Here is a 23,008-nt window from a genome sequence, read left to right as displayed (position 1 = left end):
CTCTACTCCGGGTTCCAGCCCAGGGCCCTGTGGATTGCAGCTTTCTACAGTAGCTTCTGTAACAGCTGCGTGACAGCTACAACTCCCTGGGCTACTTCCCCATGGCCTCTTCCCAACACTTTCTTTATTCTCACCACAGAATCACACCATTCTCTTCCTCCTGATGTCTGATAATGCTTGTACTTCTCAATCTTCCAGTAGTACGCCTTCTCATTCTCAGCTTCTTGCACCTCTTGCTCCCAGCTCCTCACACGCACACCACAAACTGCAGTGAGCTCCTTTTTAAAACCCAGGTGCCCAGATTAGCCTGCCTTAATGGATTCTAGTAGCTTCTTGATTGGCTGCAGGTGTTCTAATCAGCCTGTCTGCCTTAATTGTTTCCAGAAAGTTCCTGATTGTTCTGGAACCTTCCCTGTTACCTTACCCAGGGAAAAGGGACTTACTTAACCTGGGGCTAATATATCTGCCTTCTATTGCTCTCCTGTAGCCATCTGGCCTGACCCTGTCACACTACACATACCCTACATGCCACCACAAGCGCAGACAAGGCCTTAGTTGGGCATTTATGCTTGTGGGTAACGACACTATGCAGTCACTAGGAGGTTTAATATGTGGAGCAGGGACCTCAAGGCTCCTCCTAAAAGCAGTCCTCTTCCCAGCTAGGGAGCATCGGCAGCAGGCAGGGCCCCTCTCCCCGCCCTCACCCCCATTCGCTTCTAAAGCCAGAGCCAGTTTCTACCTTTCAGACTCTCTTCTGTCTGTGACATCATAATCATGACATCATTTGTGGGATGATGATTTTCATAAGCAACTGGAATAGGCGACTTCTTACAAGTGAAGAAAAGTGGCACATCCTTCCTCAGCAGCTCTGCTCCTTGTATGTATTCAGAGTCAGAGCAGCTGGCCTTAGTACCTAAAATAAATACTCTCCCTAGGATCTCCATCCCTTTTCCCAACCTCCTCTTCCCTCAAAACTCTTTGAATGCTAATAATTAAAAAAATCAGAGGAAGTAAAAAAACTGAAAATAAATGGAGGGAATGGTCTCCAGCTATAGTGTTTTCCATGGAGTCTCAGCAGAACAGCTGGTATCTCTGTGTTGGTATCATTCAGTATGTGGAAGGGAAATATTTTTAACTGCTGAGAAAGCCTACAAATGTTCAAAAGCCAGGGGAAGTTTCTGCAGAGTCCTATTTAAATAAGGCTTTAGGAAAATATTTTAAAGATGACCTGCTAAATTTTAAAAAAAGGGTTTATGTCCATTTTTGCTTCTTGATGATGTAAAAAGACTTTCCAAATTGCCGCTAAGGCTTTTTTTTCCTGTTTGCTTTCTACATTTGAAATTCAACGGTAATCTACTCCGCTTTATACGGAAGATATAAAGAAAAGACCGCGAACTTGTGGAATAATAACACACCATCATTTAAGAAGTGAAATGTGGGCAACTGAGAGCAGAAGGGATTTTCAATTTAAAACTTTTTTTTCCCCATTTGAATTTTGTTAATTCAAATGTCTGACAAAGAGTTGGGAGACAAAACTTGTCTTTGTTAAAGATTCAACACTTATCCCTTCCCCTTCAGCTAAGGGACAAGAAAGCTCGGAATCAATTTCTCTAGACTTCCAGCAAAAATACGGAAGAGCACACTTGATATTCCTCATATCACTAAAGCAAGAACAAAAATGTCCTCCACTCCCCTCCCCCAACCCCCCAAGCCCTTCTTATACTTTGTAAGGAAAGAAATAAGGACACAATAATAGGTTAGTTTTTTCTTTGCAGATCATTTTTCAGTCTGGCCTTAGTGCGGGTGATAGATATTTTAGCTAATTAAGACGTAGAAAATTGCTGTCTCCTGGGGAAGTATTTTTCCTCAAGCTTTATCCCATTTTTGTTAAATTCATCTTGAACATGGTGCAAAAGCCTGTTATGGGCACAGTGGACAGCTGCAGAATACACTCTTGTGTGTGCTGTGGAAATAGCACTACACTAATTGCCCAATAAATCAGAACGTGGCAGGTCTGCTCTCCAGGGTATAAACACGAAATGTGTATTTGATATGGAAGGGGAACCAGCAGCAGGAGAGCACACAGCTGCCAGCAGGAACTTGGGAGAAGGGCAGTAACCTCTCTGATTGCATCTCCTTGCTCTACAAAGATGAGTGGGGGAAGTGAAGTAAGTAAGTAAGTTGAACGAGAGTGTGGCAGACTTGCCTCTGCAGGTCAGAAAGGAACTGACTGGTGCTGGGAAATGGTTCACTGCAGGCATGTGAGCAGAGCTCACAGCATGGCCCAAGGCAATGTAAAAGGAAGCTAGAAATGGAGCTCCCCAAGACACCTTCATTCCCTGAGAATGAAGTCTCCTTGCCCCCAGGCATTAAGTGGAAGCAGGCTCAGCTGGCTCATTTCCAATCACACCAAATCCCAGGGCTGTGATGTGCAAGGAACAGAATCAAGGTTATAGATACAAGCAGCAGTAAATCTTTTCACATGGTGGGCAGTTGTTTCCTACTCGCACTTCATCTCTCAAGCCAGTCTCCACCTGAATAGATCACTTACTGGCACCACAGGCTTCCAGCCCAGACAGCGATACCTAGCTGCTTTGAATTGGGCAGCTGTAATTTGTAACTTCTTTCCCTTCTCAAAGCAGCTGGAAACAGGACTGGCTGATCACGGAACTAGCACAGAGTTGTACAAAGAAACTGAGGGAGGGGTGGAAAGTGTGGTAGCTGGGGATCAAAATGCAGACACATGCAGTTCAGCACTGATCCGGACTGAGTCCAGCAGGTTCATTTACAGAGAGTCAGCTCCTGACGATGAACACTGAGGAGTCATAGAAATGGAAGGCTGAAAGGGACCAAGGATAGCTAGAGTCAATAAGCCATCGACTCCTGCCTCCTCCGCTGAGGCAGGACCAAGGATAGCTAGACCATCCCTGACAAGTGTTTGTCTAACCTATTATTAAAAACCTCCTATGACGGGGATTCCACAACCTCCCTTAGTAACCTCTCCCAATGTTTAATATCCTTACAGTTACAAGCCTTTTCCTAATATCTAACCCAATTCTCCTTGCTGCAGATTAAGCCCATTACTACTTGTCCTACCTTCAGTGGACATGGAGAAAAATTGATCACCATCCTCTTTATAACAGCCCTTAACATATTTGAAAAGTGTTATCAGGTCCCCCCCTCAGTCTTCCTCTCAAGACTAAACATGCCCAGGTTTTTTAAATCTTTCCTTTTAGGCAAGCTTGGTGGAATTTGATTTTTTTAATAATTTTGACAGATAATATTAATGTTTATTTTTAATCATTTTTTACTTTTATGTATTTAAATTTTCCCAGTTGCAAAAATTATGGGGTTTTAAGGGTTTTTATTTTTATCTAGTTAAATTTTCAAAGTTGTGGGAAATTCTGTAGTGGGGCTAGGCAATAATTATTTAATGACAGTAGACATTCAGATTCAAAAAGTTTAAGCTTTATAACCATTAAAACACAAATTGTCAACATCACGTCAAAATATACAAAGTAAATATCCTTAAATCAAACTCTGATACCTTCTCAAGCAGCATTTCTCTTCCTTTGCCTAGCTGTACCTTTCAGTTATTACTAATCAAAATAGTTTTTGTTGATTTGCGTGCATACAGTGAAACTGATGTTTACCACCATTTACTGATAAAAATTTAATCCTTCCAAGCCTACTCACTGGTCACATTTTTATAAACCTTTGATCATTTTTATTGCTTTCCTCTGGACTCTCTCTAGTTTGTCCACATCTTTCCTACAGTGCGGCGCCAGAACTGGACACAGCACTTCAGCTGAGGCCTCACCAGTGCCGAGTACAGTGGGACAGGTACCTTCTGGGTCTGACATACAACAGTTCTGTTAATACAGCCCAGAAGTCACCTACAGCTTCTAAGCAGCTTAGTCCTAAATTACACTCTTCACCCCAGACTTGTGTTAGACACAGGGTCAGAGTCACCTCAGCTGGTACAGGGAGTCACAATTTGCAAGGGACTTCCCTCTCCAGAAGCGCGTCTCCTGAGGAGGTACTGGTTGCCATCACCATAGTCCCCTCACGGTTATGCCAGCTGAGGGTAGCTTTAGTTTGTCCAGGCAGCTCCACGGGATTGCCACCAGGAGAAGCAGTGAGTCACCACATCCCCACGGCTTGTCCTGACCCTACTACAAACCCTGGTAGCACAAGGAAGGGAGGTTGTGGCTACTTTATACCACCACAACCTCTGTCCCACCCCCATATATGTTTTGCCACTGTGAACCCAGTGATGTGCACTATGGCGGCACACACCAGAGGTAAATTGGCCCCATAGAAATGAAAGTCATTGTTTCTTCATTCTTTAAATAGAAATCGCCTCCAGCACCACAGAGCCATAACAATACAAGTGTTAGCTCAGCACTTCCTGGGAAGTGCCTCTTCCTCCCTGGCTTACAGCAGTTTAACTGCTGATCTCCCTCCAACAAGGCTATTAGGAGGGATTGGCTGGTGTGTGTGTGTGTTATGGGTAAGGATGCCCAGCATACCTTTAGCTTGGCTTGGATCTCCCGGGCTTTCCGACGCGCCAGCACCTGGATGTGACTAGACACCTGCATTGAAAAATAATTGCCATCCTCATTCAAGGGGACATCTTGGGAGTTGCCAGCAGTACTGAACAGAAGCCCATGACATCTGTGCGATAGGGAATTAGTGATCCTTTTAGTTTTTTCTTTTCTTTTCTTTTTTTTAAAGAAAGGTTGCAGTAAGAAAGACTTTCTTCCAAGTGCAAACAAGCCCAATCTGATCAGGCTGCAGGGGCTAAGAATAGGTGTCAAATTAGAGGTCTCCATTGACCCAAAGGGCCCTGTGAAATCACAGCCCTTCTGTGACATGTAAGCAGACTCCTTAAGCCCTGTAGGAGACCTCTCTCTTTATGGTACCACGTTATGGCCTCGTCCAGATAGAAGGGACACTTCCCAAAGTGAGTTCATACCTAAATCCCTCCTCTCCAGCCTTTATAAATTCCTTTGACTCACTTGACTTTCCCCCCTCCCACCTTGGGCTATGCCGAAGGCCCTTCATTTGCCATTTTTATTTTTATTTCCTGGGAAATTATTGGGCTTTATTTAAAAAACAGTGAAAACCATAAACAAGGGGCAGTAGGCGGAGAGCAAGAGGGGTGCCCAGTACTCAGAGGGGATGGGGGGCAGGGACACTCACCATGTAGCAGTTGCGGAAGCCTTCCACTCCCAGCAGTGGCAGGGCAGTCTCGCTGCTGGGACCTGGCTCCCTGCCTGTCTCACTCCCCCACTGTGCAGAGGAAGCTGACAGGAATGCACTGAAGGGCCACGGTCAGCAGGGGGCTCTGTCTAGCAGAGGCAGCTGATGGGGCTCTGAACACTGGGGCTGCACTAAAGACTGGGATCAGGAGAGGACTGGAAGACTGCAAGCCGTGAATACTGATCTTCTCTGCCAGGAAGAGCCTTCTGCTGACCCCAGCCCTTCAGCATGGCCTTGTCTTCTTCCCCTGCAAAAAAATCCCCAGGTCCCAAAACAGCCAAAATTTGGGTGAAAAGTCAATAAAACCGCAAAACTGTTTTTTTTCAAAAACCCGGGAATGGTTCAGGGAAAAATCAGTAAATACCGATAACAGGCACACGACCATCATCATAAAGCTGAGAGAAATGAGGGCTGAGACTATGCCCCGCTTCTTTATCAAGCAGTGGAGTTAAGAGAGGAGCTAATGCTAACTCTGAACTCGTGTGTGCCTGAAAGGTTCTCGACCAAAAAGTCTGGAGACCTGAAGTCCTGTGTGTGTCTCCAGCAATGGCACATTATTCTAAACAGCCCAAACCACTGTGTTTTAATCCCTGACCTGGAAGAACCATCTGTGGGAGTTCTGTTCCTACGGCTACTCATTCTTTGGCCTTTCGAGTGAGATGGCCCAAAAGGGGACCAATTACGGTGATGGGACTCTTGTCTACAGAGAACAGGACTGAGACTGTGAACTCATTCATACATGTAACCCATTAGATGGTAAAAACTTCCAATGACTGACAAGGAGGGGGAGAAGGGCACCATACACCAAGGCAAGGGGCAATCAACTATTTTTTGTCAAGGTCCAAATTTCTTGGTCAAGGCATTTCTTGGAGGTCCAAACTCCAGAGAAAATAATACAAAAATAACTACAATAATAAGAAGTAAATAAAAAGATTTCACAGTCTGTTAAAAAGCTTCTGGTGGTCCAGATTTGGCACAGGGTCTGCCTACTGACTACCCCGGCCTCACCTTTCTCACTAACCCAAAAATGTAACAATTAATATCTCTCTGAACGTGTCACTGCAGGAAGTTTCCTGTGTCACTGTGTGGTAGTGCTACAGTCCAATCTGAAGACACTCAGATTGACTAAACTCACAGCTCTCATTACCCAGCTGACTGTGATGATCTCTTTCCAAAAGGCTAATTGCAGCCAGCAGAGAGGCAATTAGTTCACACAAGCCCTCTCCATCCCTCGGGACACAAACAGAGCAGCTAGTGTAACACAATCAACTTCACACCTACCTGTTTCCTTGTGCGCGTTTTCCCTGTTCTCAGTTTAATATAGCGGGCAATCAGCTCATTTCGGCCTGGAACAAGGAAATAATTCAAACCAAAGTTTAGAGAGACATGATCTCAGCAAGAAAATACAGCCTGGACGTTTCTATCTATAGCGGCCTGCAGGGGGGCGATAAGCCTAATGCTAACCCCTAGGTCAGGAATGTTCTCATTTAGTTCATGTTGCAGAGGCCAGTGTTTAAAGAGAAGAAGTCTGGACTGAAAATTCTATTCCTGATATTGCCTGTGTGCAATTTACAATGATCTCTAAAAGTTCCAGGTTTGTGTCCTTTTAATGGCTGGTTGTGACCAATAAAGTTCTGAGGGGTTTTCTTCTTGCTCTTTTTTTACTGAACCTTAAAAATTCAGGTCTTGTCTGCCTTGTTTTCCATGGAAGGCTGCATGAATGCTTGGAAAAGTGGGATTAGAACATCACAAATATCAAAACAATGATCATTGAGAGGGGAAGAGATATTTTATTTGGGTGGTTTAAAGCTCTCTGGGGAGAGAGGTTATTTGGTTTGGTTTTTTTTTAAACAGCTGCTTAACTCAAACACGTGGATAAACAATTCGGAGAAAAGCTCTTTCTCTCAAAAATTCAATACCAGGGCCCTTCCATGAAGGGTTGAGAAAGCTCTCACTCTAGGTGCCTGAGTCCTTCAAGGAGACCTCCAGCAGAAACATGGGAGGACCACACTTAACCTTGATATTTCTGAAGTAAACACATAAATAATTTTTTTTAATAATAAAATAAAAAAATCCAAACTTTGTAAATTCTAAAGCCACAACAAAGGGCACAAACACCTTTTTTGGATGTCTTTTCCATGTCACTTTTAGTTGATGTTGACAGAGGGAGCTGCAGCCACAGGATGATTTACATTATGTTCATGAAACGTAATGAAGCACAGACATGGTTGTCTCCAGCACTCAGTCCACTTAAGTCTCAATCCGTTCCCTGCTCATATTGTTAGAGAGGCTCCCCTTGTTCTCACTGGGAGCAGGAGCAGGCCCTTAGCCACATGGATTTTGCAGTTTTCCCTGCTCTGATACGCAGAAAGATGGAAGTATTTGATGCCCAGTATAGCGCTGCTGACTTCTCCAATTCTCACAGTGCCAGCTAGCGCAGTGATGGGCCCAGGAGAGAGTTAGATGGGAGCAGATGATGTCAGACTACCTACCACCTGGCTGTTTTTCAACCAGCATAGCAATTTCTGCGAAGCTGAAACCAATTGCTAGTGAGATGCCAACATCAGCCTGATAACCGACCTTTCTCTTGTGCCAAGAATAATATTTATGGCTTTTCAGAGTCTCCATCTGGCTGACTCAGGCCGGTAGCCTCGCAGACTTGCATTTACCGAGCAATGCCAGAGCAGGGGGTGCTACTTCCAGAATGCTGGCGTGGCCCAGAGCTGGAGAGAGACAGTCTGACAATGGTGAACAATGGAAGCTAGACAGAACAAAGTGAGCTCCTCAGAACCTGTTTGTCTCTAATGAAGTGTGAGGGAATGTGTACGTCTACAGAGGAGTGTGGGCTGCCGAGGAGGAGGAGGAATGGGGTGTGAAAGAGAGAGGAAGGGAGAACTGACCCAGTGAGAATTTTATAAGAAGAATTTCAGACAATCACAAACTAGGGAAAATAAACTTTATGGGCAAATGTATCTATGGTGTGACTCCGTTCAAGTTCGTGGGTTACACAAAGCAAACCCAATCCCCGCACAGGTATCACCAAGACCATCACTGACAAACCAGGGCAAATTCTGCACTGATATAGACCCTATGCAATTGCATTACAGTCAGTCAAGTGGCATATGGCAGAAGCTGGTGCAGGATTTAGCTCTTTTGTATCCAATCACAGTCACCCTCTTTTCCAGCTTCCATGCTTTGCTTTCCATTTCTCATCTCTCATCATCTCATTCCACCTTCCTCTTCCTGAAGCCAGGAGACAGAAAGGCAGCAGGGTGCATTACTTGCTAAAGGCTCCAGTAGCAAATGCAGGTGACCATGCAAAGATATTAGCAACCTAGGGACAGACAGAATTATGGAGGGTTCTAAACCTGAGAACATCCCTAACAGGAACATATTAAAAGAACAGAAGGTCATAACCTCAGGAGAAGCCAATTCTAAAGATCTGTTGTTTCCCCTATTAAAAGCCAGAGGTGCGCAAGTGAGGGATTTCTAGAAGTTTGTGGGTTCACTGTCTAGGGAGGGCCGTTTGTTTCCATCACAAACCTGGCTGCAGGATATTCAAAGCCTCATGCCCTGTCTTCACTTGGCTGGAATGGGCTGGGAGCTGTCGTACACTGTCAGATGGCTCATTTTTTTAGAGCTCAGTAATCCGATCGCATGTTGTGTTCTTAGAATAACTCCCGTTGAGGCCTGCCACAGTCACGGGAACCTGCCAACAGTTGTGTCTCCTCTGTCTGAACTGCGCATTGGATTTCATGAAGTTCTAGCCAACATACCAACTGCAGCACACTGCCAGAAAGCCCTTTATCCTCCCTGAATCCTTCCCCTTGGAGGCATGGGATGAAAAAACAGAGAGTGCAAGAAAGAGTCTCTCTCAGGTTCTTGCTCTGCTTGTTGTTCTCTTTACACCCTGTGCATCTGAAGCAGGTTTGCCTTCTGCTTTTGTATTAGACCTCTATCCCTAGCAGCATTAGATCTGTCTCTCGTCCCATCTCACTCCAGATTGCAGCTACTTGGATTCAGTAAATTCCACCAAGGTTTTCCTAAGAGAAGCACAGAGCATCTGTAATTCCCCTTTCCTAACTGTGCTCATTTCACAGATGAAGAAGTCATCATTGCAGAAGAAGTCAAAGCAGGCCCCTAAGCCATGAGAAATATGTCCCAATCCAACTTCTCAGCTATTCTTTGCTGTGTTCCAGTGACAAAATATTGCTTGTACAAGGCACTCTCAGAAATTTTCCCCACTAGCCTGGGATAAATCCTGTGTATCAGAGACCATGTGCTCACAGAAAGGAGAAAATGGGGGACCAGAGATTCTATTCTGTAATGGGTGGGAGTGAACAGTGGTCCCTGCAGATAGCCACTACTGTGAAATGGTGTAAAAATACCTGCTACTTGGTGCAATCTGGTCCATTCCAAAGGCAAGAAAAGAATATTTGCATTGGGACGTACTTTGATGAGCAGCATGGGTAAGCGATCTCTGACAGTGATGACCTAGCAGTATCCCAAAAGGGGTTAAGTAAATCAGACGTAGGGAAATTATCTGCCCCATCTTTTCAATCTGGTGGTATAATTTTAATGAATGGCTAATGGGATGTCACAGTTTTCTGGACTTCATATTTATTTACTTAACTGTTGATTTCAAAACACAAAAACATCTCCTCCAAGAATTGCACATACTGGAAACTGACTGCCACAAATAAATCAAGCCACTAGGAAGTTACAGACATGCAGTACAACATCTGCGCCTTTCAATGCGCTATAAGCACGAAACAAAACTAAATACCGAGTTAGTCCCAGGTTCTGTCAGGCCATGACTTAGACAAAATTCTAACATGGGGAAGAGAATCTAACTAAATCATCACTGTCAAATCTACTGCCTCAGGTCTCTTCCCTGCCTTCCTTTTTTTCATCCCGCTCATTCCTTTCCTCTTTCCTTCCCGTTATAGTAGATGCCTTCTTGGGCATCATCTTTTTAAAAACAGAGCCTCATATGCCAATCCTAGACCCACTCACCTTGTCTATCTACCGCATAGTCCTTCCTCCCCAGCAAGATCACTGCAACAATTAACCTCTCACTGATATCTTCCCTGATACTAAGTTCACTGCCATCATCGTTAGACTCTCTCCCGCTCATTGGCTACTGTCCCACCTTCCATTTCCTACCAAAGTCCTGGGAAAAGTTTTCTCCTCTTATCTCCCAGCACAGTCTCCTTTACTGCTACCAGTCCAGCTTCTTCTCTTTCCAGACCACTGAAACTGCCCTTTCTGAGTAGTCAGTGGTCTTGCTCTCTCCTCTGGCCCTGGCTCCCTCCCTCCTGGCTGCTTGATATTACCCACCATGATCCAGTGCATCCTTGCTCTTCTGTTTTCACCCCATAACTCCCCTTTGTCTGGTTGGAACTTCTCCACTAAAGTTTTAGCCTTTGGCCTCATCTCTCCTCTCCTCTAGCTATTCCACACTGGTGTTCCCCCTTTCCAAATTTAATCTTGCGTATCACTTTCCTATACAGATGGTTCTCTAACCCCTTCACTGAGTCAGCCTTTCTGCCTGTTTCATCCCACTAGCTCCTACTTTTTACAGAACTTCCATCAGCTCAACACAAACAGCACTGATGTCCTCACTAAGAGCATCCTCAGCCTCAGTGAAAATTCCACCACAGACACTTCCCACTTCTACCAAAACACTGTTACAGATACCTCTGCCTTGATTCAGCTCTAACATTCTCCCACGCTCAGGGCACGCCTACACTGCAATTAGACACCGGAGGCTGACCCATGCCAGCTGACTTGGGTGTGCAGGGCTCCAGATAATGGACTGTTTAACTGCAGTGTAGACGTTTGGGCTCTGGCGGGAGCCTGGGCTCTAGCGCCCTGCGTGGTGGGAGGGTCCCAGAGCTTGGAATGCAGCCTGAGCCTGAATGTTTACATCGCAATTAAACAGACCCTTAGCCTGAGCTGTACAAGCCCCTAGTCAGCTGGTATTGGCCAGTCGCAGATGCTTAATTGCAGTGTAGACACACCCTCAGGCCTCCTAACTGGCTTTTCTCCAGCGGAGTCTGAGTCTCTAAACACTAAATTAATGAGGTCAAAATTCACACACATCAAGCTTCTTTCAGACTTCACAAAAATCTGTATTGTTCCTCCCTTCATTGCTAAATTCACAGCCAGACTCTCCCTTAGGAGGAGATGAAACTTAATTACATAGCTACTGTATGTCCTCATCTCAGTACAGCTTGGTGTTTCCTTTACTGTACATGCCTTGGCCCTCAGACTCCACATGACTTAGCTACATATACATGGACACTCCTGTAGTCTCTCTTCCAACCACAAAAGGGGGCCAGCTTCATAGTTGCTCAGAGCTGCCATTGTACAGTAGGGTTCATTACTCTGACCTAACCCCAAACTGCCACTTTGCTTTCTACACACCCCAGTTCCATAAATCTACCCATCCCTTCCAACTTCAGTCTGTCAAGATTGTGTCTGTGGCAGCTCTTCTGCTAAAGCACTTATTCATCCCTAAGTCTACTGTCTTGGCTAGAGTAGTTCCTTCCTCCATGGTTTCCCTAAGCCCCAGCCCTGCATGCAAACTTGACTGTTCAAAATGCATCTCCTTGGCTCCTTACCCACGCCCAAAAGCAGAAACATAGCACTCCTGTCCTCAAAGGTTTTTGCTGCTCATTTCAGCATCTAGCACAAAATCTACTTCCTAGTCTCCAAGTTCCCTCATGTTATCTTCCCTCCCATTGCCATTACTTCTTAGTTTGGGCTCCACTCTTTCTCTTCACCAACCCATTCTCTATGCAGTTAAATCCTTCCCACATGATGCCCTTACTGTGATGTGGCAGAGTTTCCTTATCTCTTTATGCCAAACTGGTTCCCCAGCTTTCCCTGAGTCTCATCTCAGGAACTATTTCTTCTCCCTGGCCTGTGTCTCCTAATCTTCTCACTGATAAAAGCATTAAACACCACTACTTTAGCATCCCACTTTTCCCAGCCTCAATCATCAATCCCGAAACTTGGCTTTAGTTCCCCAATATCCTCCATGGCCTACCCCATGCTATGCAGGCATTTGAGGTGTCCCAGGGAGATCCCGCCTGTAACAAAGCTGTGGAACAATCAAAGAGAAGTTGGAATCCACACATGGTTTCACACTGAGCCCAATACATAGTGGGACATGATCTAGGAATTTAGCCAGTATTATGCGGAGAACTATGAAGTGCAGAGATATTCAATATATCTGATGGTTCTATACACCAATCTCAAGTCTTAATGATTTAATTCAAGGAAATCCCAGTAACCTGGGATACAACTTACTGCACTATTGTACACACAAACTACTTGTATGTGCAAGTCAAGAAAACTATGTGGTATACTGCTATTAAATTGAGATCTGCAGAGGAAAAGTCTGTTTTTATTGTGTGCCACCTACAGTGACAAGCACATGGTCCTTGCTTATTAATTAAATCACCATTATGATCACCATCCTGGGATCATTGTGTATGAGACACCCCATAGAAAAACACATTGCGTTTTATTGGGCCTTACTGTAAATACTTGGCCCCTGGCCAAATCAATCCCAGAAACCGCTCTCTGATCCCTGCAGGACATCAAAGAATGCCACCAGCACAGCACTAACTAATTGGGGATAAGCCCCTTTGGCATAAACACATGTACTGGACCATCAGGAACTTTATATTCGGCTCTGAGAACAGAATTCCATCTCTGTGATCATTCACTCCTGGATTGCTCCCTTGCATGGCTCTAATGAGCTCTAATCCTCCTCAGGAAGGGCTCACCGCTCCTGGGATAAGAGAAGAACTGAGTCCCTATGTTCATTCAATCCTAGCAATAATGTTTTGAGGCCAACAATCAACATAGCAAGCTGCTCAGGTACTTCTTTAAAAATTCTCTGACCCACTGGTTTTGATGTAGGCTGTGTAACTTGGAAAATGTGAGATCAGTGTCACCTGCACCTTCAGTACTATCGCTACAAACTTGCTTTCATCTCTTGCTCATGCAAAGTCTGTGGCTCTGATCTGTGCTCCTTACCTCTACGAAATGGCATAAAAGAGTAGGTGACATTCATGAGGCAGGACATTCGAGTTATACTAGGCCAAGGCCATCTCACTAGAAAGAGGTTTTGACACATCTCTTCAGAAAGAATACTTAGCACTTACACGGCACTTTTAATCTGCAGATCTCAAACTGCTTTACAAAGGAGGATAAGTATAATTTATCCCCATTTGGGAAACTGAGGCTAAGGGTGGTTAAAGGGACTTGCATGAGGTCACAGAACAAGTCAGGGATAGGGTGGGAGACAGAACTTAGGTCTCCCAGGTCCCAGTCTAATGATTTATACAATGGGCCACACTTGCCTCTGTAAAAGGGCTACTCTTAGAAAGGTCTATATTTATTCCCCTCCTTCTTCCACATCAACCTGAGACTCATTGCTAGTAATCCAGGAAGTACCACACTAGATCAGACCACTGGTCTCAGATGGTGGCCAGCACCAGATGCTTCAGAGGAAGGTGCAAGAAACCCCCAATGGAAAGGGATGGAATAACCTGCAAATAGCAGGAGTTTCTCACTAACCCCAGGCAGTGCATGATGTTGGCTTAGAGCTGATCCTAAAGTTTAGACTCTGACTAGCCCTCACAGAGATGCACAGTGGAAGGGGAATGAGTTAGGATCTTCCTCTGCTTGCACAGCTCGCCTAAAGGCTAGGCAGAACTGGACTGCATCTACTACTCCCAAATTATTCCTCCACGGTACAGGGAGTATTACAGGGAAGATGGACTGGGGGTAGGACCATTGCTCTACCCCCTACACACAGGACCATGATGCACTCTTTAAAGGACTATAGAAGTCTACTTATTCCTCCATTCACTGGGGAGCTCCAGGCAATATGGCTCTACACCACCCTTCCCACCAAGTGCAATCTCATCTTCAGCGAATGAGTGGGATGCCCATATCTGCTGCATAATGCCCCTATACCTCAGGCCATAGTACTTCAAGATAAACCCACCCAACAAAGCACTCAAACAAACCCACATGGAAATCTGTAGCCAGAGCATTCTAAAATTGCAGGGCAGCGCAAAGACTGTTCTGAGATCTCCTGAAGTCACACTGGGACGAACCGGGTGGGAATTGTTAGTGGATTTAGTTAGCATCTCTCAACTAGAAGGATCTCCGAGTATGTATGTGTTCTCTCTAGCTGAGAGATGCTACACCTGTAATGTAAGATCATTATCCTTACCTATCCTTCTACCTTTGTAGAAAGGATAGTAAATATGGCAGGTGACCAGCTTGGCTTAACAGTGATATCCTTGCTGATGTTAAACACAAAAAAGAAGCTTACAAGAAGTGGAAGACTGGACAAATGACCAGGGAAGAGTATAAAAATATTGCTCGGGCATGCAGGAGTGAAATCAGGAAGGCCAAATCACACCTGGAGTTGCAGCTAACAAGAGATGTTAAGAGTAACAAGAAAGGTTTCTTCAGGTATGTTAGCAACAAGAAAAAAGTCAAGGAAAGTGTGGGCCCCTTACTGAATGAGGGAGGCAACCTAGTGACAGAGGAAGTGGAAAAAGCTAATGTACTCAATACTTTTTTTGCCTCTGTCTTCACGAACAAGGTCAGCTCCCAGACTGCTGCACTGGGCAGCACAGCATGGGGAGGAGGTGACCAGCCCTCTGTGAAGAAAGAAGTGGTTCGGGACTATTTAGAAAAGCTGGACGAGCACAAGTCCATGGGGCCGGATGTGCTGCATCCAAGAGTGCTAAAGAAGTTGGCGGATTTGATTGCAGAGCTATTGGCCATTATCTTTGAAAACGCATGGCAATCGGGGGAAGTCCCAGACAACTGGGAAAAGGCTAATGTAGTGCCCATCTTTAAAAAAGGGAAGGAGAAGGATCCTGGGAACTACAGGCCAGTCAGCCTCACCTCAGTCCCTGGAAAAATCACGGAGCAGGTCTTCAAGGAATCAATTCTGAAGCACTTAGAGGAGAGGAAAGTGATCAGGAACAGTCAGCATGGATTCACCAAGGGCAAGTCATGCCTGACTAATCTAATTGCCTTCTATGATGAGATAACTGGCTCTGTGGATGAGGGGAAAACAGTGGATGTGTTATTCCTTGACTTTAGCAAAGCTTTTGACACGGTCTCCCACAGTATTCTTGCCAGCAAGTTAAAGAAATATGGGCTGGATGAATGGACGATAAGGTGGCTAGAAAGCTGTCGGGCTCAACGGGTAGTGATCAATGGCTCCATGTCTAGTTGGCAGCCGGTATCAAGTGGAGTGCCCCAAGGGTCGGTCCTTGGGCCGGTTTTGTTCAATATCTTCATTAATGATCTGGAGGATGGTGTGGATTGCACCCTCAGCAAGTTTGCAGATGACACTAAACTGGGAGGAGAAGTAGATACGCTGGAGGGTAGGGATAGGATACAGAGGGCCGTAGACAAATTAGAAGATTGGGCCAAAAGAAATCTGATGAGGTTCAACAAGGACAAGTGCAGAGTCCTGCATTTAGGACAGAAGAATCCCATGCACCACTACAGACTAGGGACCAAATGGCTAGGCAGCAGTTCTGCAGAAAAGGACCTAGGAGTTACAGTGGACGAGAACCTGGATATGAGTCAACAGTGTGCCCTTGTTGCCAAGAAGGCCAATGGCATTTTGGGCTCTATAAGTAGGGGCATTGCCAGCAGATCTAGGGACGTGATCATTCCCCTCTATTCGACATCGGTGAGGCCTCATCTGGAGTACTGTATCCAGTTTTGGGCTCCACATTACAAGAAGGATGTGGAAAAATTGGAAAACATCCAGTGGAGGGCAACAAAAATGATTAGGGGACTGGAACACATGACTTATGAGGCGAGGCTGAGGGAACTGGGATTGTTTTGTCTGCGGAAGAGAAGAATGACGGGGGATTTGATAGCTGCTTTCAACTACCTGAAAGGGGGTTCCAAAGAGGATGGATCTAGACTGTTCTCAGCGGTAGCAGATGACAGAACGAGGAGTAATGGTCTCAAGTTGCAGTGGGGGAGGTTTAGGTTGGATATTAGGAAAAACTTTTTCACGAGGAGGATGGTGAAACACTGGAATGTGTTACCTAGGGAGGTGGTGGAATCTACTTCCTTAGAAGTTTTTAAGGTCAGGCTTGACAAAGCCCTGGCTGGGATGATTTAGTTGGGGATTGGTCCTGCTTTGAGCAGGGGGTTAGACTAGATGATCTCCTGAGGTCCCTTCCAACCCTGATATTCTATGATTCTATGATAATGTATTATCTGTACTACAGTAGCCCTAGAGGCCCCAATCAAGGGTTAGGGCTCCATTGTGCTAAGTACTGTACATAAATGACAGTACGATCTTATTCTCTCCTCATTTCCTTCTGCTCTCCAGCCAAGCTTCTCTCCTACAACCTTTTTCTCCCACTTCTTGCTTCCTGCCCCTTCTTTCAAGCCGCACTTTATATTCAGATCAGTCTCCTGACTAGTACAGTCCCATCTCAATCCACTTCCTTTGTATTGCTTCTGAAAAGCCACCTGTTCTGTGAACAACAAATGATCATGTCTACACAACACTCTTTGGACAAACTCTCCCCTGAGAGACGAGGAGCAATAAGTTAGTGGGGTGAAACTGTAGACACAATCTGGCCCTTTCTCTGTTAACTGTGCTGCAGCTGGCTGTGATTTTAGGTTGCCAGGTCTTAAGGGCCGATGATTCTCTTGTTCTTTAATCTATTTTCCTTTTTGTAAATTGCCATGCACAGCAATGGGGTTATGTAAAGAACACTAATAATTAACCAAACTGATACCATTCCCATTTGGTAGGAGGCTCTCATCAAGCGCAGGCCACCTTCACTGTGTTTCTATATAAGGGCTCAAATCTGACATCTGAGAAGAGAAGGGATGTCGATTGAGATTGTGATATAATCTGAACTGCAGGGGAATGAATGGTGAATGCTCAAGAAAGTCATTCCAGGTAGAGTAGTTTCAACCAATCATCATCAGTTTCCAGATCAGAGTCCCCTATCCCTTCTGGAGGCAGGACATATTATGGACAAGTGTGTCCAGTCAGCAAGGGAGGATTTGGAGGACTACCCAGAAAACAGGTCAGAAGTTCAAGGTGACAGTTAAAAAGGAACAGCTGCTAGCTGCACACCCTTCAGCAGCAGGTGCAGGAGGGCCCCAGAGGTTTAGCCAGTTCTGCCAGTGACCAACAGCCTTGGGAGACCATCTGTCTGAGCACAAATTGCACGGAGCCTTCCTGGTTTCGTTCCATAGATCTTCAGCACACAGAGACAATATAGAGCTTGTTACAGACCAGCTAACACGCAACTGCTTAGAACTACTAAATGGTTGTAGTTCTACCACACTGAGATTCTCAGTACTGTATTGGAGAGAGGATTTTGTCACTCTTTCTGTTTTTTATATATATACACATTATCTCTTTTTACATAATAATTTATTATATTCTCTTTTTTTTAACTAATTGGTTTCTTCCTTTATTAGAATTTAAATATTCCTATTGATGGTGAAATGTTGGTAGGGTACATTATCTTACCCTGTGGTTGTTTTACAACATACAGATATGTGGCTATTTAAATATGCCATTAAGGTTTTGTGAAGTTATGTTCCGCAACCTTCAGTATACATTAAATAAATATCAAGACCTCTTTCATACAACAGGCCGTTCCCCCCTCCCCACAACAGCCTGACCACAGTGTGGAATTACAAAAGCTCCTAGCTCCGGAGGATCATGTCTATATGCTCTTTGCCCATTGACAGACTCCTGATCCTTCAACATGACACATTCCTACTTAACTCACCACTTGGTATTTTCCAAAGAACACCTGGCTAGAGTCACCTTTCCACTGTGGCTTTGACCGATAAGAATGCTGAATCTAGGTTCACCCTCTGAGATCCTCAACATGTGTTCCAAAAAGGGACTGCATGATTCCCCTAGGACTTCCTGGCTTGTAAGACATTGCTCTAATTACTCTGTTTTGCTTGAGTCATTTTGATACTGCTTTCCTCTAGCGACAGTAGCATTTGCTCATCTCTTTGTAATCAGAAATATTCACATGGACTTGTTTGTTTGTTTGTTTTTTGTTTCAGCCTCTGGCCAATATTTACTTTCTATTGGACACACAAAAATATGTTAGAAGAACATGATGAAGAGTGCAACGTCAAGCACGCAAAAGTAAGGAAATGCCAGAATTAAGGCTGCCTGTGCACAGATCCATCACACACACCTCTGCCACTTGCCTTAGCGGAGTGACTGCTATCAGTGGAAGGCTGACATTCTCTAGGTGGAACAGCACTAGAGGAAGATGAGACATATACTTTGCCATTGGACTTAACAGCTATTTGCTGATAGCAGAGGAATGTTGAGACTCAGGAATCCTGGGTTCTATTCCAGTCCTAGGAGGAATGACCTTACTCACAGACCTTACTGCCTCATTTCCCCAAGCCTGACCTCTTCTCTCACATCCCCTCCAGCCTCCCCGCCATGCGAGCCCTGTCTTCCCCATCCCCTCATCCTAGTCTTTCTTCCCACCATACCCCCAACTCCTTACCGAGCCAGTCTCAGACTCCACTCCTTAGGTTCCTCATCCCAGTCCCAGTCTCCATCCTGGGCAACTCAACCCAGTGCTAAATCTCCTCCCTCACTGCCCCTGGTTTCTTGTCCCAAATCTACCTGCCCAGCCAGTTCTGGTTCTCCACTCCCCAACCTATCCAGGGTGGATTGATTTAAATCAAGAAGTGGTTTAAATCACCCGTTTTAATGATGATTTAAATCAGCACACAGGAAACCTTAGTGTAATTAATCCATGTTAACAGTGTTTTACATTTGCACTTTTTAGTTATTTTCCTACAGAAATGTTGATTCTTATTGGTAACCGTTAAAACGTTTATTTGCAATGATTACATAATTATACAATGTGGTGCTTCTTTTTGCTAAGCAAAAGGATAAAGTATATCTAACTATAGCTATACACATTAATTTAAGCAATTAGATAGCTCAACTTACATTTATTCAGATTCTTCATTTTTACATTTTTTTTATTTTAGAAAATGGCAGATGATGCATTTCTTATTTACTAGATAATGATTAATTTTTTATACCATTTCTGTCAAGCTCCGTTTGGATGGAAATTCAAAATTCAATTAAATACACAGACAAGCATTTAAAAAAAAATAAAAATAAAACTACCTAAAATGAACTGGAAACATAAGAAAAAAAAGTTTATCAAAATATGCTGTGCATTTAAAACGAACTGATTAGTAGGGCTGTCAATTAATCGCAGTTAACCCATGCAATTAACTCAAAAATTAATCATGCTTAAAACAATTATTCGCACTATTAAACAATAGAATACCAATTAAAATGTATTAAATATTTTTGGATGTTTTTCTACATTTTCAAATATATCCATTTCAATTACAACACAGAATACAAAGTGTACAGTGCTCACTTTATATTATTTTTATTACAAATATTTGCACTGTAAAAACCAAAAGAAATAGAATTTTTCAGTTCACTGCATACAAGTACTGGAGTGCAATCTTTTTATCATGAAAGCGCAACTTACAAATGTAGGTTTTTTTGTCACATAACTGCACTCAAAAACAAAACAATGTAAAACTTAAAGCATACAAGTCCACTCAGTCCTACTTCTTGTTCAGACAATTGCTAAGAGAAATAAGTTTGTTTACATTTACGGGAGATAATGCTGGCCACTTCTTAATTACAATGTCAACTAAAAGTGAGAACAGGCGTTTGCATGGTACTGTTGTAGCTGGCGTTGCAAGATATTTATGTGCCAGAGGTGCTAAAGATTCATATGCCCCTTCATGCTTTGGCCATCGTTCCAGAGGACAGGCTTCCATGCTGATGATGCTCGTTAAAAAAATAATGCATTAATTAAATTTGTGACTGAACTCCTTGGGGAAGTATGCTGCCTGCTCTGTTTTACCCACATTCTGCCATATATTTCATGTTATAGCAGTCTCGGATGATGACCCAGCACATGCTGTTCGTTTTAAGAACACTTTCACTGCGAATTTGACAAAATGCAAAGAAGATACCAATGTGAAATTTCTAAAGATAGCTACAGCACTCGACCCAAGATTTAAGAATCTGAAGTGCCTTCCAAAATTTGAGAGGGATGAGACGTGGAACATGCTTTCAGAAGTCTTCAAAGAGCAACACTCCGATGCAAAAACTACAGAACCTGAACCAAAAAAAGAAAATCAACCTTCTGCTGGTAGCATCTGACTCAGATGATGAAAATTAACATGCGTCGGTCCGCACTGCTTTGGTTTGTTATTGAGTGGAACCTGCCATCAGCATGGACGCATATCCTCTAGAATGGTGGATGTAGCATAAAGGGACATATGAATCTTTAGCACATCTGGCATGTAAATATCTTGTGACGCCGGCAACAATAGTGCCATGCAAATGCCTGTTCTTACTTTCAGGTGACATTGTAAACAAGAAGAGGGCAGCATTATGTCCTGCAAATGTCAACAAACTTGTTTGTCTGAGCAATTGGCTGAACAAGAAGTAGGACTGATTGGCATTGTTCTATTTTGAATGCAAGTTTCTTTGTACATAATTCTATGTTTGTAAGTTCAAATTTCATGATAAAGAGATTGCACTACAGTACTTGTATTAGGTGAATTGAAAAACACTGTTTATTTTGGTTTTTACAGTGCAAATATTTGTAATCAAAAATAAATATAAAGTGAGCACTGTACACTTTGTATTCTGTGTTGTAACTGAAATCAATATATTTGAAAATGTAGGAAAAATCCAAAAATATTTAAATAAATGGTATTCTATTATTGTTTAACAGTGCGATTAATCATGCAATTAATCGCAATTAACTCTTTAAATCGTTTGACAGCCCTACTGATTAGTGAATTGAACTGATTATTTCTGGTGTTCATATTCTTTGAGATTTTAAGACTAGTAGATCTCAGCCTCTCACACCTACTTTTTACTCAGATTGTTGTTGTTGTTGTTGTCGTCGTCATCTTGTCCTACTGCATAGATGGAAAGAGGAAAATGAGCATTCCTCCTTTGTTTGCTCCCAATTAGTTTCTTAACTTTGAATGAACTAATCATTGAACTGAACTAGCTAAATAAACTGAAATGAAGAAACTATTCTCTTTGCACATGTAGAGTAGCTACTGCTCCAGGCGCTTAGCCAGTGACTTTATCAGTTTTGTGGTTTGACTTTCTCTAAATCTTAGCAGCAAATAAGTACTGCCAAATATTATTTTTTGTATTTAATTGAAATAATTTTAATAGATTATAAATTTAGGCCTTAACCTAGATTGTCAAATTCAAATTTAATTTTAAATACATTTATTTTTAAAAATAAACCAGTACTTAATTTAAATCAAAGCCATCTGATTTAAACAAAAAATATCCATTAAAAAACCCCAAACACCCATTTTAATCAACCCTCACCCCAGCTCCTCATTCCATCTGTACCCACACCCCCACTGACTGCAAATCCCCCCAACATCCATGCCCAGCCAGTATTGGTCTCCAACCCTCCACACCCAGGCTCCTTGTCCCTATCTATCTCCTCTGCTGGCATTCCCCCCCCTCCCCGGTTTTGTTCTTATCCACTATGCATTTGAATCAGGTGTCTTCCTCCTCCTCATTGCCTGGGGTCTAGCAAAGGGAGCACTGAGATCACAGGAGACACAATGTCCCTGCCCGCAGTTCGTCTGCCCAGAGCCACAGAAGTCCGCAGTACAAGGAGGAACAATTGTAGGAGAATTCCTGATCCGTTCCTGTAGCCCTAGGCTGCAGCATGTCCAGTGCAAACAGAATATTTAGAGAATTTAGCCTTGGAGTTTTGTAGTTGCTAAGAATGGAGATTAGCAAGTTTAGAGAAAAGAAACCTGTGTACCTGCAATGTTTGTTTCAGTAATATACGAGTTATAATAGATCATTATGCACATTCGCCACAGAGTAGGAGCAGCGGTGGTGTGAGTTCTATCTATGGGCAGGACAAGGAGCTAATGGTTAGAGGCAATGGACTTTCTGTGTAAATTTCTCCTAGACAGACACTGGGGAGCACAGACTCAGGAACGCTGATCTATCGTAACTCATACATTCAGGGTGGGAATCCCAGAATTGCTCAGCATCAGCCTAACTTTGCTCCTACTGGACTCCATAGGAGTTTGACTGTTGACTTCAATGGGAGCAGAGTTAACCCGGCACTGAATGCTTGTGAAAACGCTACCTTCTGAGAACAAGAATCACAAATATGCACTTTTATTTTGTACCGCTGGAATCTTAGCTTCAGTTTCTAATCACCTGCAAAAGCAGTTTTTAAATCTCATTTAGTTCTATAGATGACTAGTGTTTCAGATGATGCTAAATATAGTTAAAACTGATTAGATCCTCGCTTTTACATTGCCCTGCCATGAGAAGTTGATATCACAAATGAAATTAATGGCAAAATTAGAGCAAATAAAAAGGAAATTCCCGCACAAAAAACTTTATTAAGAGACAAAACAAGACATAACAAACAATAAGTATCTTGTTGGAATATTGTAGTTTAAAATATCAACAACTAAACCTGTGAAAATCAAGCATTTCAAAGAGAAGAGCCGCAAACAAACCAATCTGCCCCTCTCACGCCTTACTATACTTTGCACCACCTGCTTCACAGAAATACAGGTATGTCAAAAGTATTACAACTACTTCTCA

At 43.5% G+C, this 23,008-nt stretch overlaps 1 protein-coding gene across 1 annotated transcript in view; it reads right to left on the bottom strand.

Annotated features, from left to right (window-relative positions):
* TEAD4 (TEA domain transcription factor 4) overlaps positions 1 to 23,008 on the bottom strand; it is an 80,057-nt gene that overhangs the window by 26,325 nt on the left and 30,724 nt on the right. The window contains exons 4-5 of the mRNA XM_038394842.2: positions 6,547 to 6,611; positions 4,533 to 4,595 (exon numbers count right to left, since the gene is read on the bottom strand). Of these exons, the coding sequence (XP_038250770.1) occupies positions 4,533 to 4,595; positions 6,547 to 6,611 (128 nt within the window). The remainder of the gene's footprint in view (positions 1 to 4,532; positions 4,596 to 6,546; positions 6,612 to 23,008) is intronic.

This window comes from Dermochelys coriacea, chromosome 1 (assembly GCF_009764565.3).
Source record: "Dermochelys coriacea isolate rDerCor1 chromosome 1, rDerCor1.pri.v4, whole genome shotgun sequence".
NCBI lineage: Eukaryota > Metazoa > Chordata > Testudines > Dermochelyidae > Dermochelys > Dermochelys coriacea.
Note: the sequence above shows the minus strand (reverse complement) of the source record. Positions and strands in the feature narration are given on the sequence as shown.